Source organism: Mirounga angustirostris, unplaced genomic scaffold (genome assembly GCF_029215605.1).
Source record: "Mirounga angustirostris isolate CCGP_5_RB_7025 unplaced genomic scaffold, mMirAng1.0.hap1 SCAF_1, whole genome shotgun sequence".
NCBI classification, from domain to species: domain Eukaryota; kingdom Metazoa; phylum Chordata; class Mammalia; order Carnivora; family Phocidae; genus Mirounga; species Mirounga angustirostris.
Window position 1 is genome coordinate 159,652,806 of NW_026991709.1, and position 16,740 is coordinate 159,669,545.

The window sequence follows — 16,740 nt, forward strand, 5'->3', positions numbered from 1 at the left end:
AAATAGTATTCCCTTCTTTTATTTTTTTTCATGCCACTTACTTGTTGATGAAACTGGGTCATTTGCCTGTAGCTTCCCCTCTCAGGTTTTGGGTTTGGCTGATTATGCCCCGATGGTGTTCTTTAGCATGTTTTTCTCTCCCCTGTACTTCCTGGAAACTGGTGGTTCGATTGGATTCTTGGCAAGAATAGGGATGGTGTGATTTGTACCTTTTGCTCATGCCAGGAAGCACATAGTGGCAGGGCGTCCCACTTTTAATGTATTGGGATTGATCTGAGGGGTTCAGGTGGTGCCCACCTCGGGCCTTCTTGTAAGGTTCTTCATCAGCCTTTCACCTAATGCTTTTACCATCTGTTAACCATCACTGCCTGAACCAGTCATTTCATCAGGGGGTTGCAAAAATGGCGCCATCTAACTCCTGCTCACCCTTCATGTTAAAGTCATCCCTTCCGTATACACTAGCTGGGATTATTTGAGCCAACAAAAGTATAATGGCTTCGATGGATTAAAATGTATCGAATATATGGGGCACCTGGGTGCCTCAGTCGGTTAAGCAGCCGCCTTCAGCTCAGGTCATGATCTCAGGGTCCTGAGCTTGAGACCCACGTTGGGCTCCCTGCTCAGCGGGGAGCCTGCTTCTCCCTTCCCTCTGCCTGCCTCTCTGCCTACTTGTGCTCTCTCTCTATCTCTCTGTCAAGTAAATAAATAAAATCATTTTATTTATTTACTTGACAGAGAGAGACACAGTGAAGAGAGGGAACACAAGCAGGGGGAGTGGGAGAGGGAGAAGCAGGCTTCCCCATAGAGCAGGGAGCCCGATGCGGGGCTCGATCCCAGGACCCTGGGACCATGACCTGAGCCGAAGGCAGACACCTAACGACTGAGCCACCCACGCGCCCCTAAACAAATAAAATCTTAAAAAAAGATAAAAACATACCGAATATGTGTGTGTGTGCTTCTACAAAGGAACATAGTCAGTGGGTTAATCCACTGAAGCCATCATTCTTTTTAATGCTCCAGTTATTCCATCTCTGGATACTGAGACTCCTTTCAAGCAGGCTCCTGAGTTCTTTGCCATGACCCATTGGTCTTGAGTGCTTCTTTGCTTTCTGGCATATATTGTGCATTTTCTGCCCCAGACCTAGAGTCATTCATTACTCCAAGGAGCCACTGGGTGTTTTGCTGTTTCCAAAACAAGTTTTTAAGTTTTCTCCTGTTCTTTGCTCAGTGTTCCTTTTTCCTGTTGTTTGTTTTGAACATGCTGGGGGCTTTCTTCAGCCTGGTCACCCCTGACTGTCCCCTGTATTGAAAGCTTCTGGAGCCTGGCTGGATGCGTGGGTCCTATGATGGGTGGGCTTCTTCCTATAAGGTAATCGGGGTCAATCTGGCCTTTCCACTAGGGCAGGGTCCTCAGATGTCTGTGCCTGAAGGTCTTTTCTCCCAGGCCTTTCTGTTTGTGCAGTAAGGATCTTCTGTCTCCTTCTGGGGGCGGGTGGTGATGGCAGAACCTCACTGCCCTGCCTGCTGTCCCAGGCCTGGAGTCTCTCTTCTTGGTGTCTCTGAAAACACATCTCCTCTTTCCTGCAGGGTTGGGGCAAAGTGGTGGTCATGTCAAGATGGAAGTTGGGGAGGGCACCTGTGGGTTCCAAGTGCTCTGAGCCCGATTTTCAGCCAGTGCTTCGTTCTCAGCCCCTAGCCTCCCCCGTGATCTGATCTTGTTAAAATCTGCGCAACCTAGCAATGAAAGCAAATTCCTATTTGCGTGTTCACTTTTTAAAATATAAAGTGGTTGGTGCTATGAAAAAGTCTTACTTTTTATAATATCCTGTTTTTCTACAAAGTTGCTTAATAAAAGGATACATTCTATTTTAAAGGTTCTGTGTGTTTTTCCTGGATGTGAACTATTCCGATTGCTTTTGCGCAAGAGCTTGTAACCTAAGCATAATAGAAATATGTTTAGGATCTATATGACAGCTTTAGTACGCCCTTGCTGCTTTGAAGGAGCATTGTGTCATTAGTCTTGCTGGGCTCATTTGTGCAGTTTGTTATATTTGAATTTTGTTATCATGATTGAAAATCATATAAAGTGTTATCATCTTGCAGACCTTAAAAAATTCTTTTGTTTCATTTCTGAATAAAAGTCATATCCCAATTGCATAAAGGGAGCGTGGAGCCTCCTGGGGGTTCTGTGGGGCGACGGGGCTGCCCCTCCTTGGGCTCCCTCTGCAGGCTGGCGGGGGTGGGGGTGGCTTCTCTCAGCTGCTCAGACAGCTGTGGATCCTTTGCCCAACTCTCCGTCTTATAGAACCTTGTGGGCATCACTTTCCTGCTGTTGTCTCCTCCACTAACCTGGTCCTTGTGGGTTTATCCCTTTTTTACAATCCCCTAGTAATTTCAGTGGGGCTTGGGGCTGGGAGAGGAGACTGTCCCACTCGGGCAGTATGCCCAGTGTAAGCAGAGTCTGGGGAAGGTTCTGTACGCATCACCAACGCCTCTCCAAGCTGTTGTCCTGGCTTTATCTGGCTTTCTGCTTAAATCTCTCATGAGGATTGATAAGGAGTTTGAGGTGGTGTCGGTCTCATCCCTTAGATGTCAGGTTCTATAGCCAAAATTTTGATTGGGATGAAATTGAATTTAGAGAATAAAGGGAAGACTGGGAAGACTGAATCTTGCTGTTCTCAAGTGGGGACCTCTTTCCATTTTTCAGACCTTATATTCTCAGTGACACTTCGTTATACTTGTTTTTTTAAACTGAATTTTAATACCCCACTAAAGCTCTAGATCTGTATTTCATAAATGGGCTTTTTAAGAGTCTTGAAGCTTTTCAATCGCCCACAAAGGGCAGAGATGGAGAAGGAGGGAAGGGCGGCAGTTAGACTCCCGTCCAACCAGATTGAGCCACTTTATTTCATATACCAAGTACTGTCTAAGGGTTTGTGGGAAAAAAGGTCTTACCACTAAAAAAGTTTGAAAACCATCACTCCAGACCTTTAAAAAAATTGTGATAAAATATACATAAAATTTACCATCTTAAGCGTTTTTAAGTGTACAGTTGAGTAGTGTTGAGTGCTTGTGCAATCATCACCACCATCCACCTCCAGAACGTTTTCATCTTAGTTCTTGCAAAACTAAAACTTGATACTTGTCAGACAACTCCCCATTCCCCCCCTCCCTCGAGTCTCCACTCCAGACTTTTTATTTTTTTTATTTTTTATTTTTTTAAAGATTTTATTTATTTATTTGAGAGAGAGAATGAGATAGAGAGCATGAGAGGGGGGAGGGTCAGAGAGAGAGGCAGACTCCCTGCTGAGCAGGGAGCCCGATGTGGGACTCGATCCCGGGACTCCAGGATCATGACCTGAGCCGAAGGCAGTCGCTTAACCAACTGAGCCACCCAGGCGCCCCCACTCCAGACTTTTTAAAGACAAAATGAATGGGTGGCTTCAGTTACAGAATAAAGTGATCCACGTTTGTTGAAGGATACTACATAAATATATAAAGACTTGGTTAAAAAACTCTATAAGGTAATTCACACTTTCTGGACTCAAAGTAAGGACTAGTTACTCAGGTTGTGATGCAGGTGCAGGGAGTTCTTTTCAGAACCAAAAGCATCAAATGCATGTATTCTTGCTTTTGCTTTTACTCACCGATCGGCCCCCTGAAGCATTCGATAAAGAATCCAGCAGGTTGGCTGAACCTCAGAGCCTCACTTATCGTTTCATGATGTCTTTGTAAACCTCACTTGTTTCCTGCTTAGTAGGGATACGCAGACCTAAAAGAAAGGAACAGGATTTTATTTACATCCCTGTAAGAGTCTGAACAAAAACAGGGTCACTGGGGCCATCAGGGACTCCATCTGGATACTTCTATGTTGTTGCCCTGACAACTCTGAGGTATTTTAATTTTTTAAATTAAGAAGGTAATACAGTTCAGCTTTCCTCTCTGAATTTAACCCACTTTACTAGAGATCTAGCTTAAAAAATGAGACCTTCCCAAGATTTTGAGACATTTCACAAAGCCTGCTGTAAGTTGTCCCTGCTTATTACCTGTAGTGAATGAAAATGAGGATTCCATCCCCAAAGATGTTTAGAAAGCTGCCAATCAGAGGCCGGGGGTGTCTGTCGAGTCAGACGCTGTTCTTCGAAGATTCTCCAGGCCACGGACTCACTGTTCCCTCGCTGGGGCAGAGCTGGGTGAGGACAGAGTCTTCCACGTTCTGCTCTCTGCCATCTCGGGCCACACACAGGATGGGCTCAGGCCCTTTGCAAGAGATGGAGTGCATTCTTCGCTTGACAAGGAATTAGCCCTCATCTGGTTTGGCGTGTATCCGCAGGGGCTGGAGAGGGTGAGGGTCCCGGCTGGGAGACTGTGCGCGCACATGCACTCACAGGAGGTATGGCTGAGTGTATATGCAAAACACGGGAGACGGGCACTGTGTTAGCGGCTGGATGTGGCTGCGGCTCAGGGCCAAGACTCAGCGTGTACCCCCCGAGAGTGCCCACCCTTTACAAATGCCCTCTTGACAGCGGCTCCACCTTCTGATCAAGCGCCGTCAGCTTCGCCTAGACCTCGCGGGGCCCACGGCGGCCAGATGCCCCCCTGCTGCTGTGGCAGGTGCCAGGGCTCCCGGCGGTTAGGGCGGGGCCGGCTCCTGGTCCCAGACAACGGCTGCTTGCGAGAGCCATCGCTACCACGGCGAGGCCGGCCACCAACGTCGTGCTTGCCCCTCGCTCTCTGCTCGCCCGCTGGCCGGAGGAGCGCAGAGGACCAGAGGAGGGCCGCGAGCGGGCGCGGGAGCTGGGCTCAGCGGGAGCCTGCAGTGGGGCAGAGGCCTGCTGGGGAACGGCCCGCCCCGGCGATCAGTGGAGGGGGTCAGCCGCCCGGAAGGTGGGGGTGCTCACGGCAGCCGGTCAAAGTCGCCTCGACAAATTCTCCACGTGCAGCTTGATTTTGAAAATGCTCGTGAAGGAGATGGTCATGAGGATGCGGTCACAGAGACCGTGGGACGGCGGTGGCAGAGATGGCATTTTGCTTATAATGGGGCAAAGGTCCGTGGCTGTCTGGTGCTAGTGGTGACCGAGGTGGTAGGGGCTGGGGGGCGGTGTCGCCTCACAGGGCTGCTCTTCTGTGGCTGCAGAGGAGAGGGTGAGGGGAGGCAAGCGTGAGGCCGGCGAGCAGGCCATGTGGGCGCCAGTGGTGGCGGTGCTGGGGGTGTTGCGCCCAGCCGTCAGGGGTGGCGGGGACCTGCAGGCCTGCAGGGGACAGCAGTGGTCAGCGGGGCATGGTCGGTGGGGGCGGCGGCGGCGGGATCTGTGGTTGCTGGTTTGGTGGCTGTGGAGCAGTGGGGACTGTGTACATGGCTCTGTGGTGGCCACTTTGCTGGCCTGGGACAAGGACCGTGGGGACAATGGAGGAGGCTAATTGAAGCTCCCAGTGCACCTGTTTCCCTGGGGATTCTCGTCTGAATCCGCCACCCACCTGGGGAGATCCCCGCCCGGCCGCTGGCAGCCCCTCCCTTCCCCTCTGCCCGCAGCGGTGTCGCCCCCCTGCATTGGTGATGCGGTGCTGCTCAGGCTCCTGGCAAGTTCTCACGGGGCCAGCCGCTCGGCCAGCAGAGTCAAGGCTTCTGATCGCCCTGTGCCCAGACCTGTGGCTGCATGTGTTGGCCTCAGGAGGGAGCAGGAGCAGAATATAGGGGCATCCCACAAGGACACTGGGGGGCTGAAGGTCACTAGTTTCAGAAGCTTTCAAGGGGGCACTTTTCAGGTGTGAAGGGGAAGCTGTCTGGGATCATGCCTGCGAAGTGACTGTCAGGGGTCCTAGGCCTGTGTCCTCCGCCCAGTGTGGGCGAGCAGTGCCTTCCTCACGGAGTACAGAAGAATGACCCACGGCAGGTGCTTCACGCGGGGCCGCGCACAAACTAAGGGCCCGGTGAGGAGAAGCCAGCTTCTCCCATTCTCATGGGAGCCCTGTAGCCGCTGGCTCCAACTGCAGAAATCCCACACTCCCAGCCTGTGGACTCCATCCAGCCGATTACTACGTTTTATGTGTGCTGTTATTTCCGCAACATTTTTTGTTGGATTTCGTTGCCAACACTTGAGTCAGAGATTTCACACACAGATGCAGATTTCTAACCCCCCTGGAAGAATGGGAAGCCTGGGTGCTTGGGTCCACACCTCCGCGGGGAGGCATTAGGTGGAACACGGGCCCTCCGGTTTCCCGCAGGCCCCACCTCTCCCTACAGCCCCTCCCCTCCGCTGAGTTTGGGCCCCCGGCTCCAGCCTCACCTCTGCGGCTCAGTGTCCTCCAGTGGGTGCTCTGTGCCCACTGGCCTTCCCTGTGGCACCCTCCGAGCCACAGGTCCACCGCACGGACCTCCTCAAGGGAAGGACCTCAGTGTAATTCTATCTGGATTTGGGGTGGCCAGGAACAGGCCTGGAAGTATTCTCTCATGCTGTGGAGGAAAGTTCATTAGTTTAACAGCTGGCACCAGAATTCCTCTGAGGGAGAGAAGTGTCTTGTTTGACGAATTTGGTGGCCATTGCTGGGGCTGGAAGGGGGACTCCGGTTTGCAGGTGTCTGATGTCAGCACCTGGAGTTGTTTCCATGAGAAAGGGAAGAATTTGTTGTTTTGTTTCTGACGAGGGCTGGCTAGAGAGGAGGAAAAGGAGAGAGAGCTTATAAGAGAAGGTGAGAAAGGATGGGGCCAGGGGAGCAGGTGTCTTCGTGGCCAAAGGCCGCTTTGGAAACGGTGATGTGCCTCTCAGGGTGTGTCTGTCAGAGAGACGGGAATGGCTCTTCTCCTACCCTCGCAGGGTCTTCCGTGTCTCCTGCTCTGCTCACTGCTGTGTTGGGAGAGCACGCTTTCTGTGGAATTGGGAGGGCAGCTGGACGCTCATGTGAAATTTGCCTGGGCCCTCCGGCGTGGCCCATGCAGGAAGCAGGGGCCAGGACAGAGGAGAGCGTGAGGACCGGAGTCCTGGGACCCGTCAGGCACGGAGGAGGGGCTCGGGATGTCCACAGACTGTGGGACTGGGGGAGGCTGGTGTGGAGGAGGGGGGACAGCCCATTTTACTAGGAACCGGGGGGACAGAGAAGGCCCAATTGGTATCTGGTTATAACAAAACGGACCCAGTTTTCCAGAAAGAGCCAGACGTGGGTGCTGAGAGGAAAAAACCCAAAAACCTGAACTTGGATAAAATGGTTGAGCAGCCAGTTTATTTTGAGTTACTGGTGGCTTGGGCTGCCCAGGCCGGGCGGGGTCTGGGGAGGGGTGACCCTGGGGGCCTGGGCTCAGTTGAGGATCTCTGTAGCGGTGCACAGCAGGCCGGCCAGGAGAGCCAGGCCCAGCGTGGCCACGACAACCAGCAGCACATCCCACCAGAGCCCCGGGTAGGTCCAGGACGCCGGGAGCCGCCAGCCGCAGCTGCCCAGCTCGAAGCCCGTCAGCTGGCCCAGCGGGCGGGCGGTGGCAAGCTCGGGGCTGGCGCAGCGGACGTGCAGCAAGGCCTCGGGCGTGCGGTCCTCCAGCCAGAGACGCAGGTAGGTGAGGCTGCAGTCGCAGTGCCAGGGGTTCTGTGTCACATTGAGGATCTGCAGCTGGGGCAGGTGGTCGAAGGCGCCGGGGGGCACGGAGCTAAGGCTGTTATTGGCCAGCAGGAGGTGGCGGGTGTGGGCCGGCAGGGCGGGCAGGGCCGTGAGCCCCCGCCCCCGGCAGTCCACCCACAGCCCCATGGTTTCCAGGGCCTGGCAGGTGCACTCTGCAGGGCACTCCTTGGTGGCCTCTGCGGCAGCCCAGAGCAGCAACAGGGCCCCCCAGGCAGGCATTGGCAGGCTGGCTGTGGGGAGAGTGGCCGCGAGGTGAGGGAGGGCCTGGCAGTCCGCACCCCCTGCTGATGGCCGGCGGGACTGACCTGGGACAAAGGACAACTCACCTCCCTTCTCAGGCCTCAGCCTTGTCCTCTGTGAAATGGGGTGGTGAAGACTGCAGGAAGTGAAGTGTGCCCAACCCAGGCCTAGCTGAGCCTGGACACTCAGAAGGCAGGATGGGGAGCGTAGCTGTGAGGGGTGGGGAGGGGAGTGAGGGTAAGAACGCTCTTAGGAAGGGGCCAGGAGGTCCAGCCCCTTCTCAGGGGGGAGAGGTGCAGATGCCGGCTAGATGCTTCCTAGTCCTGGCCCCTGGCCCCCAGGCTGCTCCCAGCCCCCACGCCCAAGCCTGGGGTCAGGCCAGTGGTGTGGACTTCACAGACCACACCTCTTCCCATCGATTCCCACAGCTCGCCTGTGGCCCAGCGAACCTTAGGTGATACTCGATGTAGAAAACAGCAGGATGAGGATGCTGAGGTGGGGACCAGGAGGCAGCCCAGAAGGCGTTCCCTCTGGAAAGCCACACATCTAGGCCAATACTCAGAGTTGGGGAAATTGAGGCCTGGAGACAGAGAATGACTCGTGCAGGGTCACCCAGCGGTCTGTGTCAGAGAACGGACTCCAACTCAGGCCTCATGAGCTCCGGGCTCTTGCCTGGTTTGCTGACTTTCCTACGATTGCTTCCCCTTCCTCAGACGGGCTCTCCCCACCAGGGCCGGGCCCATGGCAGGTTGTGAATATTAGTTGAATGAACCAAGGAGCCAGTGTCTCAGAGCCATGCCCCACCCTACCCCATCTCCTGGAGGGAAAGCTGAAGGTGGGACAGGGGTGGGCCCGGGGGCTGGCCGTCCCACCTGGGTGGGGGTGCGCTGTGGGAGGTGGTGCTGGGTAATAAGAGGGCCACTTACTTGTGAGGCCTGCAGCCGGCACCCCTTTCTGTGGCCTGAACTGTCCTGCTTGAGGCTGAGGTGGCAGCTGTCCGCGAGGCAGCCGGTGGTGGCCGCTGCTTCAGTGGGAGGAAGGAAATGATGAAAATAGCCTGGCTTATCCCCCACGTGCAGCCCTGGGGGGCCGTCTCTGGTCCCGGGGACTTGGGCCCTGAATGGTAGGCCAACCCCTGTTTACAGAAGGGGGTCCCACAGTGCATCCCTGTGGACCACCCGTGCCTCGCTGGGCCTCAGTACGGAGTCTGTGGGAAAACCAAGGCGGCCCCTCACCAGGTCCCAGGAGGTGGGGAAGGCTTCCAGGAAGGGGAGGCCTTGGAGCTGAGTGGCTCTGCTGGTTGTTCCTCCCAAGTCTGAGGCTTCCTCATCTGTAAAATGGAAGCAATCATCCCTGTCCTGCTTGCATACGCAGGGTGTAGGTGGGGCGGCTCCCGTGGGCTGAGAATTCTATGGAGGGAGAACGACGTCGTTTTAAATTTTCTGTGGTTCTTCTGAATAGGTCAAGGAGAAAGTCACTTTTCGGTGTCACTACATCTTTAGCACCTTCTAAACCTCCTGATCCTTTTCTTTCACAGGATGCTGAGGGCTTGTGGCTTGGTCTCCATCAGTCATTGGTCTCTAGCTAGAATTTAAGATTTTTTTTTTTTAAAGATTTTATTTATTTGACACAGAGAGAAAGATAGCGAGAGAGGGAACACAAGCGGGGGAAGAGGGAAAAGCAGGCCTCCCGCTGAGCAGGGAGCCTGATGTGGGGCTCGATCCCAGGACCCTGGGATCATGACTGGAGCCAAAGGCAGACTCTTAACGACTGAGCCACCCAGGCCCCCTAAGATCGTTTTTTAATTTGCATTATATTTATTTCTATAGCTAAATTTTACCTAAGGGAGTGACATCAGTTTTCCATTTATGTTAGTGATAAAGAGTTCCCTTTAAAAGAGAAATGGATTTTCAGTTTATTTTTTTAATATTAAAAAAACATGGGGCGCCTGGGTGGCTCAGTTGGTTAAGCGACTGCCTTCGGCTCAGGTCATGATCCTGGAGTCCCGGGATCGAGTCCCACATCGGGCTCCCTGCTCGGCGGGGAGTCTGCTTCTCCCTCTGATCCTCCTCCTTCTCATGCTCTCTGTATCTCATTCTCTCTGTCTCAAATAAATAAATAAAATCTTTAAAAAAAAAAACATGAATAAAAATCAAGCCTAACAGTAAAATATTATACAAAAATATATTATAAAATTAGGACATTCATGTAGTCATTTTATAATAAGTTATAAAAAATTGCACTCATATGAAATACCAAATCAGTCAGAAAAGGGCTTGCAGAGATGGCACAATTTGTGCCCGTGGAGAGTGTGGGGGGCTGCTGAAGTGGGGGAACCCCTGGGGTATAGCAATGCTTTGGGAACAAGTTCTAGCAACTGAAGTAAACAGAGCCCTTGATAGAGGGGCCCGGGAGAGGAGCCCAGAGTGAGGGGCCGCTGAGGAGAGGAAGTGGTCCCCTGGGCCATTCCTGTGGTCATGGCCAATGTCAGCCATGGACGCCAAACCTGACAAGAAGGTCCTGGGCCCCCCGCGATGCTGCCGGCTGAGGAGCCCCTGATGCTTGAGCAGTGCCAAGTGGTACCCTGGCCGGGATGGAGGGCACCTGGGCACCACACCCACAGTGACAGCAGCAGGAGAAGTCAAGGGCAGAGGCCTGGGGGGGGGCTTTTTCTTTTTTGAGATTTTATTTATTTATTTGAGAGAGAGAGAGAGAGCAAGAGAGAGCACAAGCAGGGGGAGGGGCAGAGGGTAAGGAAGAAGCAGGCTTCCCGCTGAGCAGGGAGCCCGATGCGGGGCTCGATCCCAGGGCCCTGAGATGACCTGAGCTGAAGGCAGACGCTTACCGACTGAGCCACCCAGGCGTCCCTGAGGGGTGCTTTAAACACCCCATTTACACACTACCCTAGACCCGTAGGAGAATGCCTCTCGTACACAGAGTGTGGGTGTTTTACTTTTTTAGCATCTCGCAACTCAGAGCCCCCTTCAAGGCACGCTCCTGTTCATCTGTATGTTTGTCATCTGCTTTCCCCGACAGCACAGCAGCTCCCCGAGGGCTGTGTCCGTGGTCAAGCCATGGGGACTCGGTCAGCGGCCGCACCTCGCAGGTCCTCCCTCCGTCTGTGCCGGGTGATTGCCGGAGGGAGTCGACGCTTTGACTCGGAAAGATTCCATCAGCAGGGAGGACCCTGGTCCTCTTCTAACCTGGCCCCTCATTGTGCAGATGCTGGCAGGTCGCTCACTGACTCACTGGGAGGCTCCCCTGCCCCCGTGGCCCCATGGCCCCGTCAAGGGCCCGCGGCTCCCAGGTCACCTGGGATTGGGTTTGGCTTGCTTTTAAGTACCCAAAGACGTGTATTGCAGCGTTGCTAATGGCAAAGCAAGAAGCTGGAAACAAAAGGAATAGTTACTGGGGCCTGCACACCACAGGGTATTATACGGACATTATGTTAAATGAAATAAAACTGCATGAATTGTGTTGGAGGAATATCCGTTGTGTTGTTGAGCGACAAGAGTGAAATGCACGAGAGAGTAAAGTAATATCCCATTTTGGTAAAACAAACTGTGATGATAACAACAAACTATCCTTGCTCAGGATGACTTGCGAATGTGGGCCTCCTTATTTCTTATCGTGAGCCCCTCTCAGGCCAGCCTCTGTCCTCTCCTGTGGCCGGGAGGCTGGGATCTCTCCTGCAGGCTCAGAGGGTGCTTGTGTTCTCGCCCTCCGCTCGGCCCAGCTCTGCTCTCTGGAAAGGAGCTGCGCATTCACTTTCCGGTGAAGCCCAGGGAGGCTACCCGGTGTGCCCAAAGGGCCAGCCTCCGCAACCTTCTGATCCCTGGCCCAGAGCAGGGTGGGGAGGGAAGGTATCATTTGGTCCCCTGGAGTCATGCCTGCTGTGAAGACAGCTTGCTCCAGTTGGGGTCACCTGGCAGGTACTTGGTGAACATTCTCATCGGAACCTGGATCCCAGACCAGGAACCTCAGCCTCCATGGACCTTCCCTTCTCCCACTTGTGGACGCCTGGCCTTGTCCCATCTTCATCTACCTTCATGCCTTTACGGCAGGTGGGGAAGGAGTCCCGGTGAGTGGCGGTCCCCCAGCCCCCAGGCTGTTTCCTGACCTGATCTGACCTAGTTGGGCACACACTCTTCCTTTTGGACCTCTGAGATATCCCTCTTATTTTTAGCATGTACAACTTAAAAAAAAAACCCAAACAAACAAAAAACAGCACACATGAGAACTCATTTTTGTTGTGGAAAAATGGAATGTTCAGATGAGCAGGAAGAAGACAATAAAATTTTCCCTCAATTCCAATATCAAGCAAGACTGCCTTTTATTTTTTTCCCGTGTGTATTTTTTTTCTTACCCCAAATCAGGTCACTTGGGGCCCACGCTCTTCTGGAACCTCCTTTTTCCACCTGTGAATACACCCACATATACCACCCATGTTTGCCATGGTTCCATTGTATGGATGTGGCAGCTTTTTTTTTTTTTTTAAGATTTTATTTATTTATTTTGACAGAGAGAGACACAGCGAGAGAGGGAACACAAGCAAGGGGAGTGGGAGAGGGAGAAGCAGGCTTCCTGCAGAGCAGGGAGCCCGATGCGGGGCTCGATCCCAGGACCCTGGGACCATGACCTGAGCCGAAGGCAGACGCTTAACGACTGAGCCACCCAGGCGCCCCATGGCAGCTTTTATTTAAGGAATCTCTGGCCATAAAGAGCATGCCTTGCTCTCCTTATCTCAGTCAGACAGGCCTTTGTGGGGACGGAGGGTGGGAGAGGGACAGCTCTTTGGGCTTCCTGAGGTGGGGAGGCTCCTCCTTCCAGGGCTGCCCAAGTTGGCTGACCCAGTATCCTACACCATTGTCCCTGTGGAGAAACTGAGACAGTCTCCTCTCCTGCCCCTTCAGGCTACTTACTAGGTCACCTCCCACTCCCTATATGTGGAGGCCCACTCTGTCTGGGCCCCCTCCTTCCTCTCAGTCTGTAAACATGCTTATGACCTCCTTTATTCTGGAAAAATCTTGTGTGTGTGCACGCGTGTGTGCATGTTCTGAACACCACAGCATGCTCCCTGCCCACTCCCCTCAGCCCCTTCAGTTCACAACTAACCCAGATACAGTGGATACTTCCTGCGGGCAACAAGTCCTATCTCAGTCATGTATGTTCTCTCTTGGCCTCCAGTCCAGCTGCACCCGCTTGCCCACCCATCTCCAATGCCAGCCCAGACCTGGGCATCCTGTCCTTCCTGGACATCCCCTCTGAGTGTCCTACAGGAGGCTCATACCCACCATGACCTAAACCTGGGTGTCTTTCCCCCAAAAGCCAGCCCTCCTCAGTGTTCTCCACCTTAGGGAGGGCCAGCTGCATCCACCCAATCACCCAGCTGGAAACCTGGGGCACCATTAGGGATGGCCATATCCCCCACTGCCATATCCCATCAGCTGCCAAGTTGGCCAACTGCCTTCTGCATATCTGTGGACTTCTCCCCTTTTGGGTGGTTCTCTGCTCATTCTATGTCCCCTCCTCTGGCCCTGTCTTCCACTTCTCTCAAGCAACCCTCACCCCAACTTCTCCTCTGACATCCTCCTCCACATCGAGAATGGGAGCCCAGCTCTCCCCCAGGACCCTGTCCTCTTGCCTCTTCTTGCTGCTCCCTGTGATTTCTCTTCCTCACGCAAACCTCAGCTCTTTTGATATGCATGTTGTCTGCCAGGCCGCCTGCTCCCGCCTGCTGCTCCCCATCCTGGTCACTCCTCTTGTGGGTGACCCCCGGGCACAAGGCTTTCTGTCCACCATGAACATTGTCCTCCCTCTCTGTAATTCCGCATTCATGTGGATGACCCTTGGTCACCCTGGCCTCACAGTCCGTTGGCCTCTCCCGAACTGTGCTCCTGCCCTGGGGTCCCCCCCAGCCACTCACCCTCACAGTCTTACCCCAGACTGACCATCATCAGCAACTGCTCCTCCTTGAAGCCTTGATGCAAGCACCCCGCCTCTTGACTACACCTCCGCATTCCAGCACAAGTCCTTGAGCATGCCCACTCTGGTCCTTCTCCAACCTCACTGAGGTCTCTGGGCCAGTGGCCTTATCACTGTACTTTTATACTTTCAGCATCATGGCCTCACAAGCTGATTCAGGGATGACCACTGTCCTTCGGTGTCCACTCTTCCCTTCTTCCACACAAACAGAATTTTAGCTGGACATGTGGCCCTCAAACTAAAGACTACATTTCCCAGCCCCCTTTGGCTTCAGATGTAGTCATGTGACCAAGTGCAGGCCAATAGGAAAAGAGGAAGAAGTGATCAGTCCTGCTTCCCGCTGGCTGCAGGGGGCTGGGAAAGCCATCTTGGTTCTTGGGCTGTAGCCCCGACTTGAGGATGGCAGAGCAAAAAGAAGGAGCCTGGGTCCTTGATGGTTCTGGAACTGCCATCTAGCTCAGGCATGGCTACCTGGACTTCTTCCAGAGAGAGAGAAAAAGAGAGAGAGAGAGAATTTTATCTTGTTGAACCTTGTCTTTTCAGGTTTCTGTTACAGCAGCCCATGTGCCTCTGAGGGCAAACCCGCCGATCTGCCTGTGGTGTAGGTGTGTCCCTACATTCGGCCTTCCCACCTGCTGCGGCACAAAAACGTCCTGCTGCTACGTGTGGGCGCGATTCCCGGGAACGCCTCCCAAGATCCTGCACCCCGATCCCCGGAAGTGGTGAATGTGATGAGACCCCACTGCTGTGGTTGTGCCGTGTGTTGCGGCACAGCTGACTTCTAAAAAGGGCGGTTTTCCAGGAGGACCTGATCTAAACGTGTGAGCCCTTAAGTGCAGAGAACGTTCTGTGGCTGCGGGCAGAAGAGGAAGTGGGAGAGACGCAGCAGAAAGGGAAGTCGGAGAGATCTGGAGCGTGCGAATGGAACCTCTGTAGAAACGGAAAGGTGGATGGAAACGAAGACGGACCCACTAAGGCTTCAGGAAGGCTTGACTTCAAACTGAAAAAATGTTTCTCTTCCGCATTCTTGAGCCTCCCCCTCCCCTTCACTTGTTTTTCTGTAGAATCCTCTGGCCCAGGAACTTGGTATGGATACTTAGTAAGGAGACTCGGGTGGCCCGTGCCAGTGCCAGGTGTCAGAGCACGTTGGAGACGTGACAAACGTGGCGGGCCGAACGTACCCGATTCCTATCAAAACCTCCCAGATCCTGTACTTTCCTATAAAACCCCTCAGCCTTTTACCCCTGGCGGGTCTGCAGTTTGGAAGGCTTTAGCCGGCTGCAGGCTCCTTTGCCTGGCAAAGTAATAAAACCGTCCTTCCTCTTGATGCGAACTCTGTCTTCGTGTCATATTTCGGCTCCAGAGCACAGAGGTCGGTATTCGACAACAGGAAGGACTTGATGCGTGATTGCTGCTTTGAAGACAAAGCAGGAGCGGGATGCTGCGGACGGCTGCAGTGAGCCAGCAAGTGCATTCTTCCCCGGAGCCTCTGGGAAGGAACACGGCCCTGCGTGCACCATGATTTCAGCCTCTTGAGACCTTAAGCAGAGAACCCAGATCCACATTGTGCCCACACTTCTGCCCCTTGAAAAGTGTGAGATAAGGAATGAGCGTTGCTGTAAGCCTCTAAGTTGGCGATAATTTCTTACAGCAGCAAGAGAAAACCAATATGAAGGGCAAACCCGGCTCTGGTGCTCCGCATTCTATCTATCCGCTGTGCGAAAACGAATGAAAGGAACTCTTGTTTAGAACGGAGCGGGGAGGCCGGCAGGGGGAGCTCTCGTGCCCTACCACTCGTGGTCCATTGCAGACCCGATAGGAAGAGAGGGACCTTGCACTTGGATGCTACTTTACTATCCCAGCAGGTGGAAGGAAGGTTTCTTCCCCCTCCTCTCCCCGCCCTGCAACAGGCCAGCCAATGAGAGACCACCACAACTCAGCCAATGAAAAACCGCCACACTTTGACCTCCCAGTTTATTCCAATGGGCTTTTTGTTTCTAACAGCCCCTCCCGGCTCCCCCTCTGCTTCCTCTATAAAAGAGCCCTCTTCTCCTTTATTCTGTGGACTGGGTTATGGTTTTCCAGTACTTTGCTTGTCTCGGCTCGTAATTCTCTGCTATTCCCGAATAAACCCATTTTTGCTGGCAAGGTAACCGGTGGTTTTATTTTTAAGGTTAGCATCTTTTGCTTTCTCAAGGACATTGCTCCCACAGCTACCCACTCTCTTGCATCATCAAATTTATCCTTTACTAGATCAATCCCATTAGATTACAAATGGCCTAAAGTAGTGTCCTTTTAAAAAACCCTCCTTAATTCCACATTTTGCTCCAGTTACCACTACTTTTCCTGCCTCTCTCCACCACAAAACTCCTCCAAAGATTTGTCTCTACCTGCTATCCAACCGCAATTCCTGTTGTCTCAGCCCCAAAATATATTCAGAACTGACCCCCTGTACTGCGACTGTCCTGGTCTTCTCTTAACTCCCTTGGCTTCCCATTGCAACCAGAATGAACTCCACCTCCTCCCTGTTTCATGAGGCCCCACTATGGCTTGACCCCCACCTAGTTCTTGACCTTGCAAAGCACTCTCCTCTTTGCTTGCTAATCTACAGCCACGCTGACCTTCTTTCTATTCCTCAATCACTCCAGTATCTTCCTGCCTCAGGGCCTTTGCACTTGCTGGTCCCTCTGCCCAGGGCACCCTTCCCCCAAACTCTGCCATGGCTTCCTCCTGACCATCATTCATGTCTCAGGTCAAGTGTCCTCCTTCTCAAAGGCCCTCCCCTCCAACTAAGGCAATTCTCCATTATTCTGCACCATAGTATTCCATTTAATTCCTTCTATAGCACTTAACAGGACCTAAGATCTTGTTTGTAAATTTTTATGCCTTTTAAAAATATATTTTTTT

At 53.2% G+C, this 16,740-nt stretch overlaps 1 protein-coding gene across 1 annotated transcript; it reads right to left on the reverse strand.

The window, feature by feature from the left end:
• Positions 1-7,242: 7,242 nt before the first annotated feature.
• GP9 (glycoprotein IX platelet) lies at positions 7,243-7,827 on the reverse strand. Its single transcript, XM_045904243.3, has one exon. It carries the CDS (start codon positions 7,825-7,827, stop codon positions 7,294-7,296), a length of 534 nt encoding a protein of 177 aa, XP_045760199.1. The 3' UTR covers positions 7,243-7,293.
• Between the last annotated feature and the right edge of the window lie 8,913 nt (positions 7,828-16,740).

What these genes read in the sequence shown, in the direction of transcription:
- GP9 (XM_045904243.3), bottom strand. Translation starts at nt 7,827, where the DNA reads ATGCCTGCCTGGGGGGCCCTGTTGCTGCTCTGGGCTGCCGCAGAGGCC.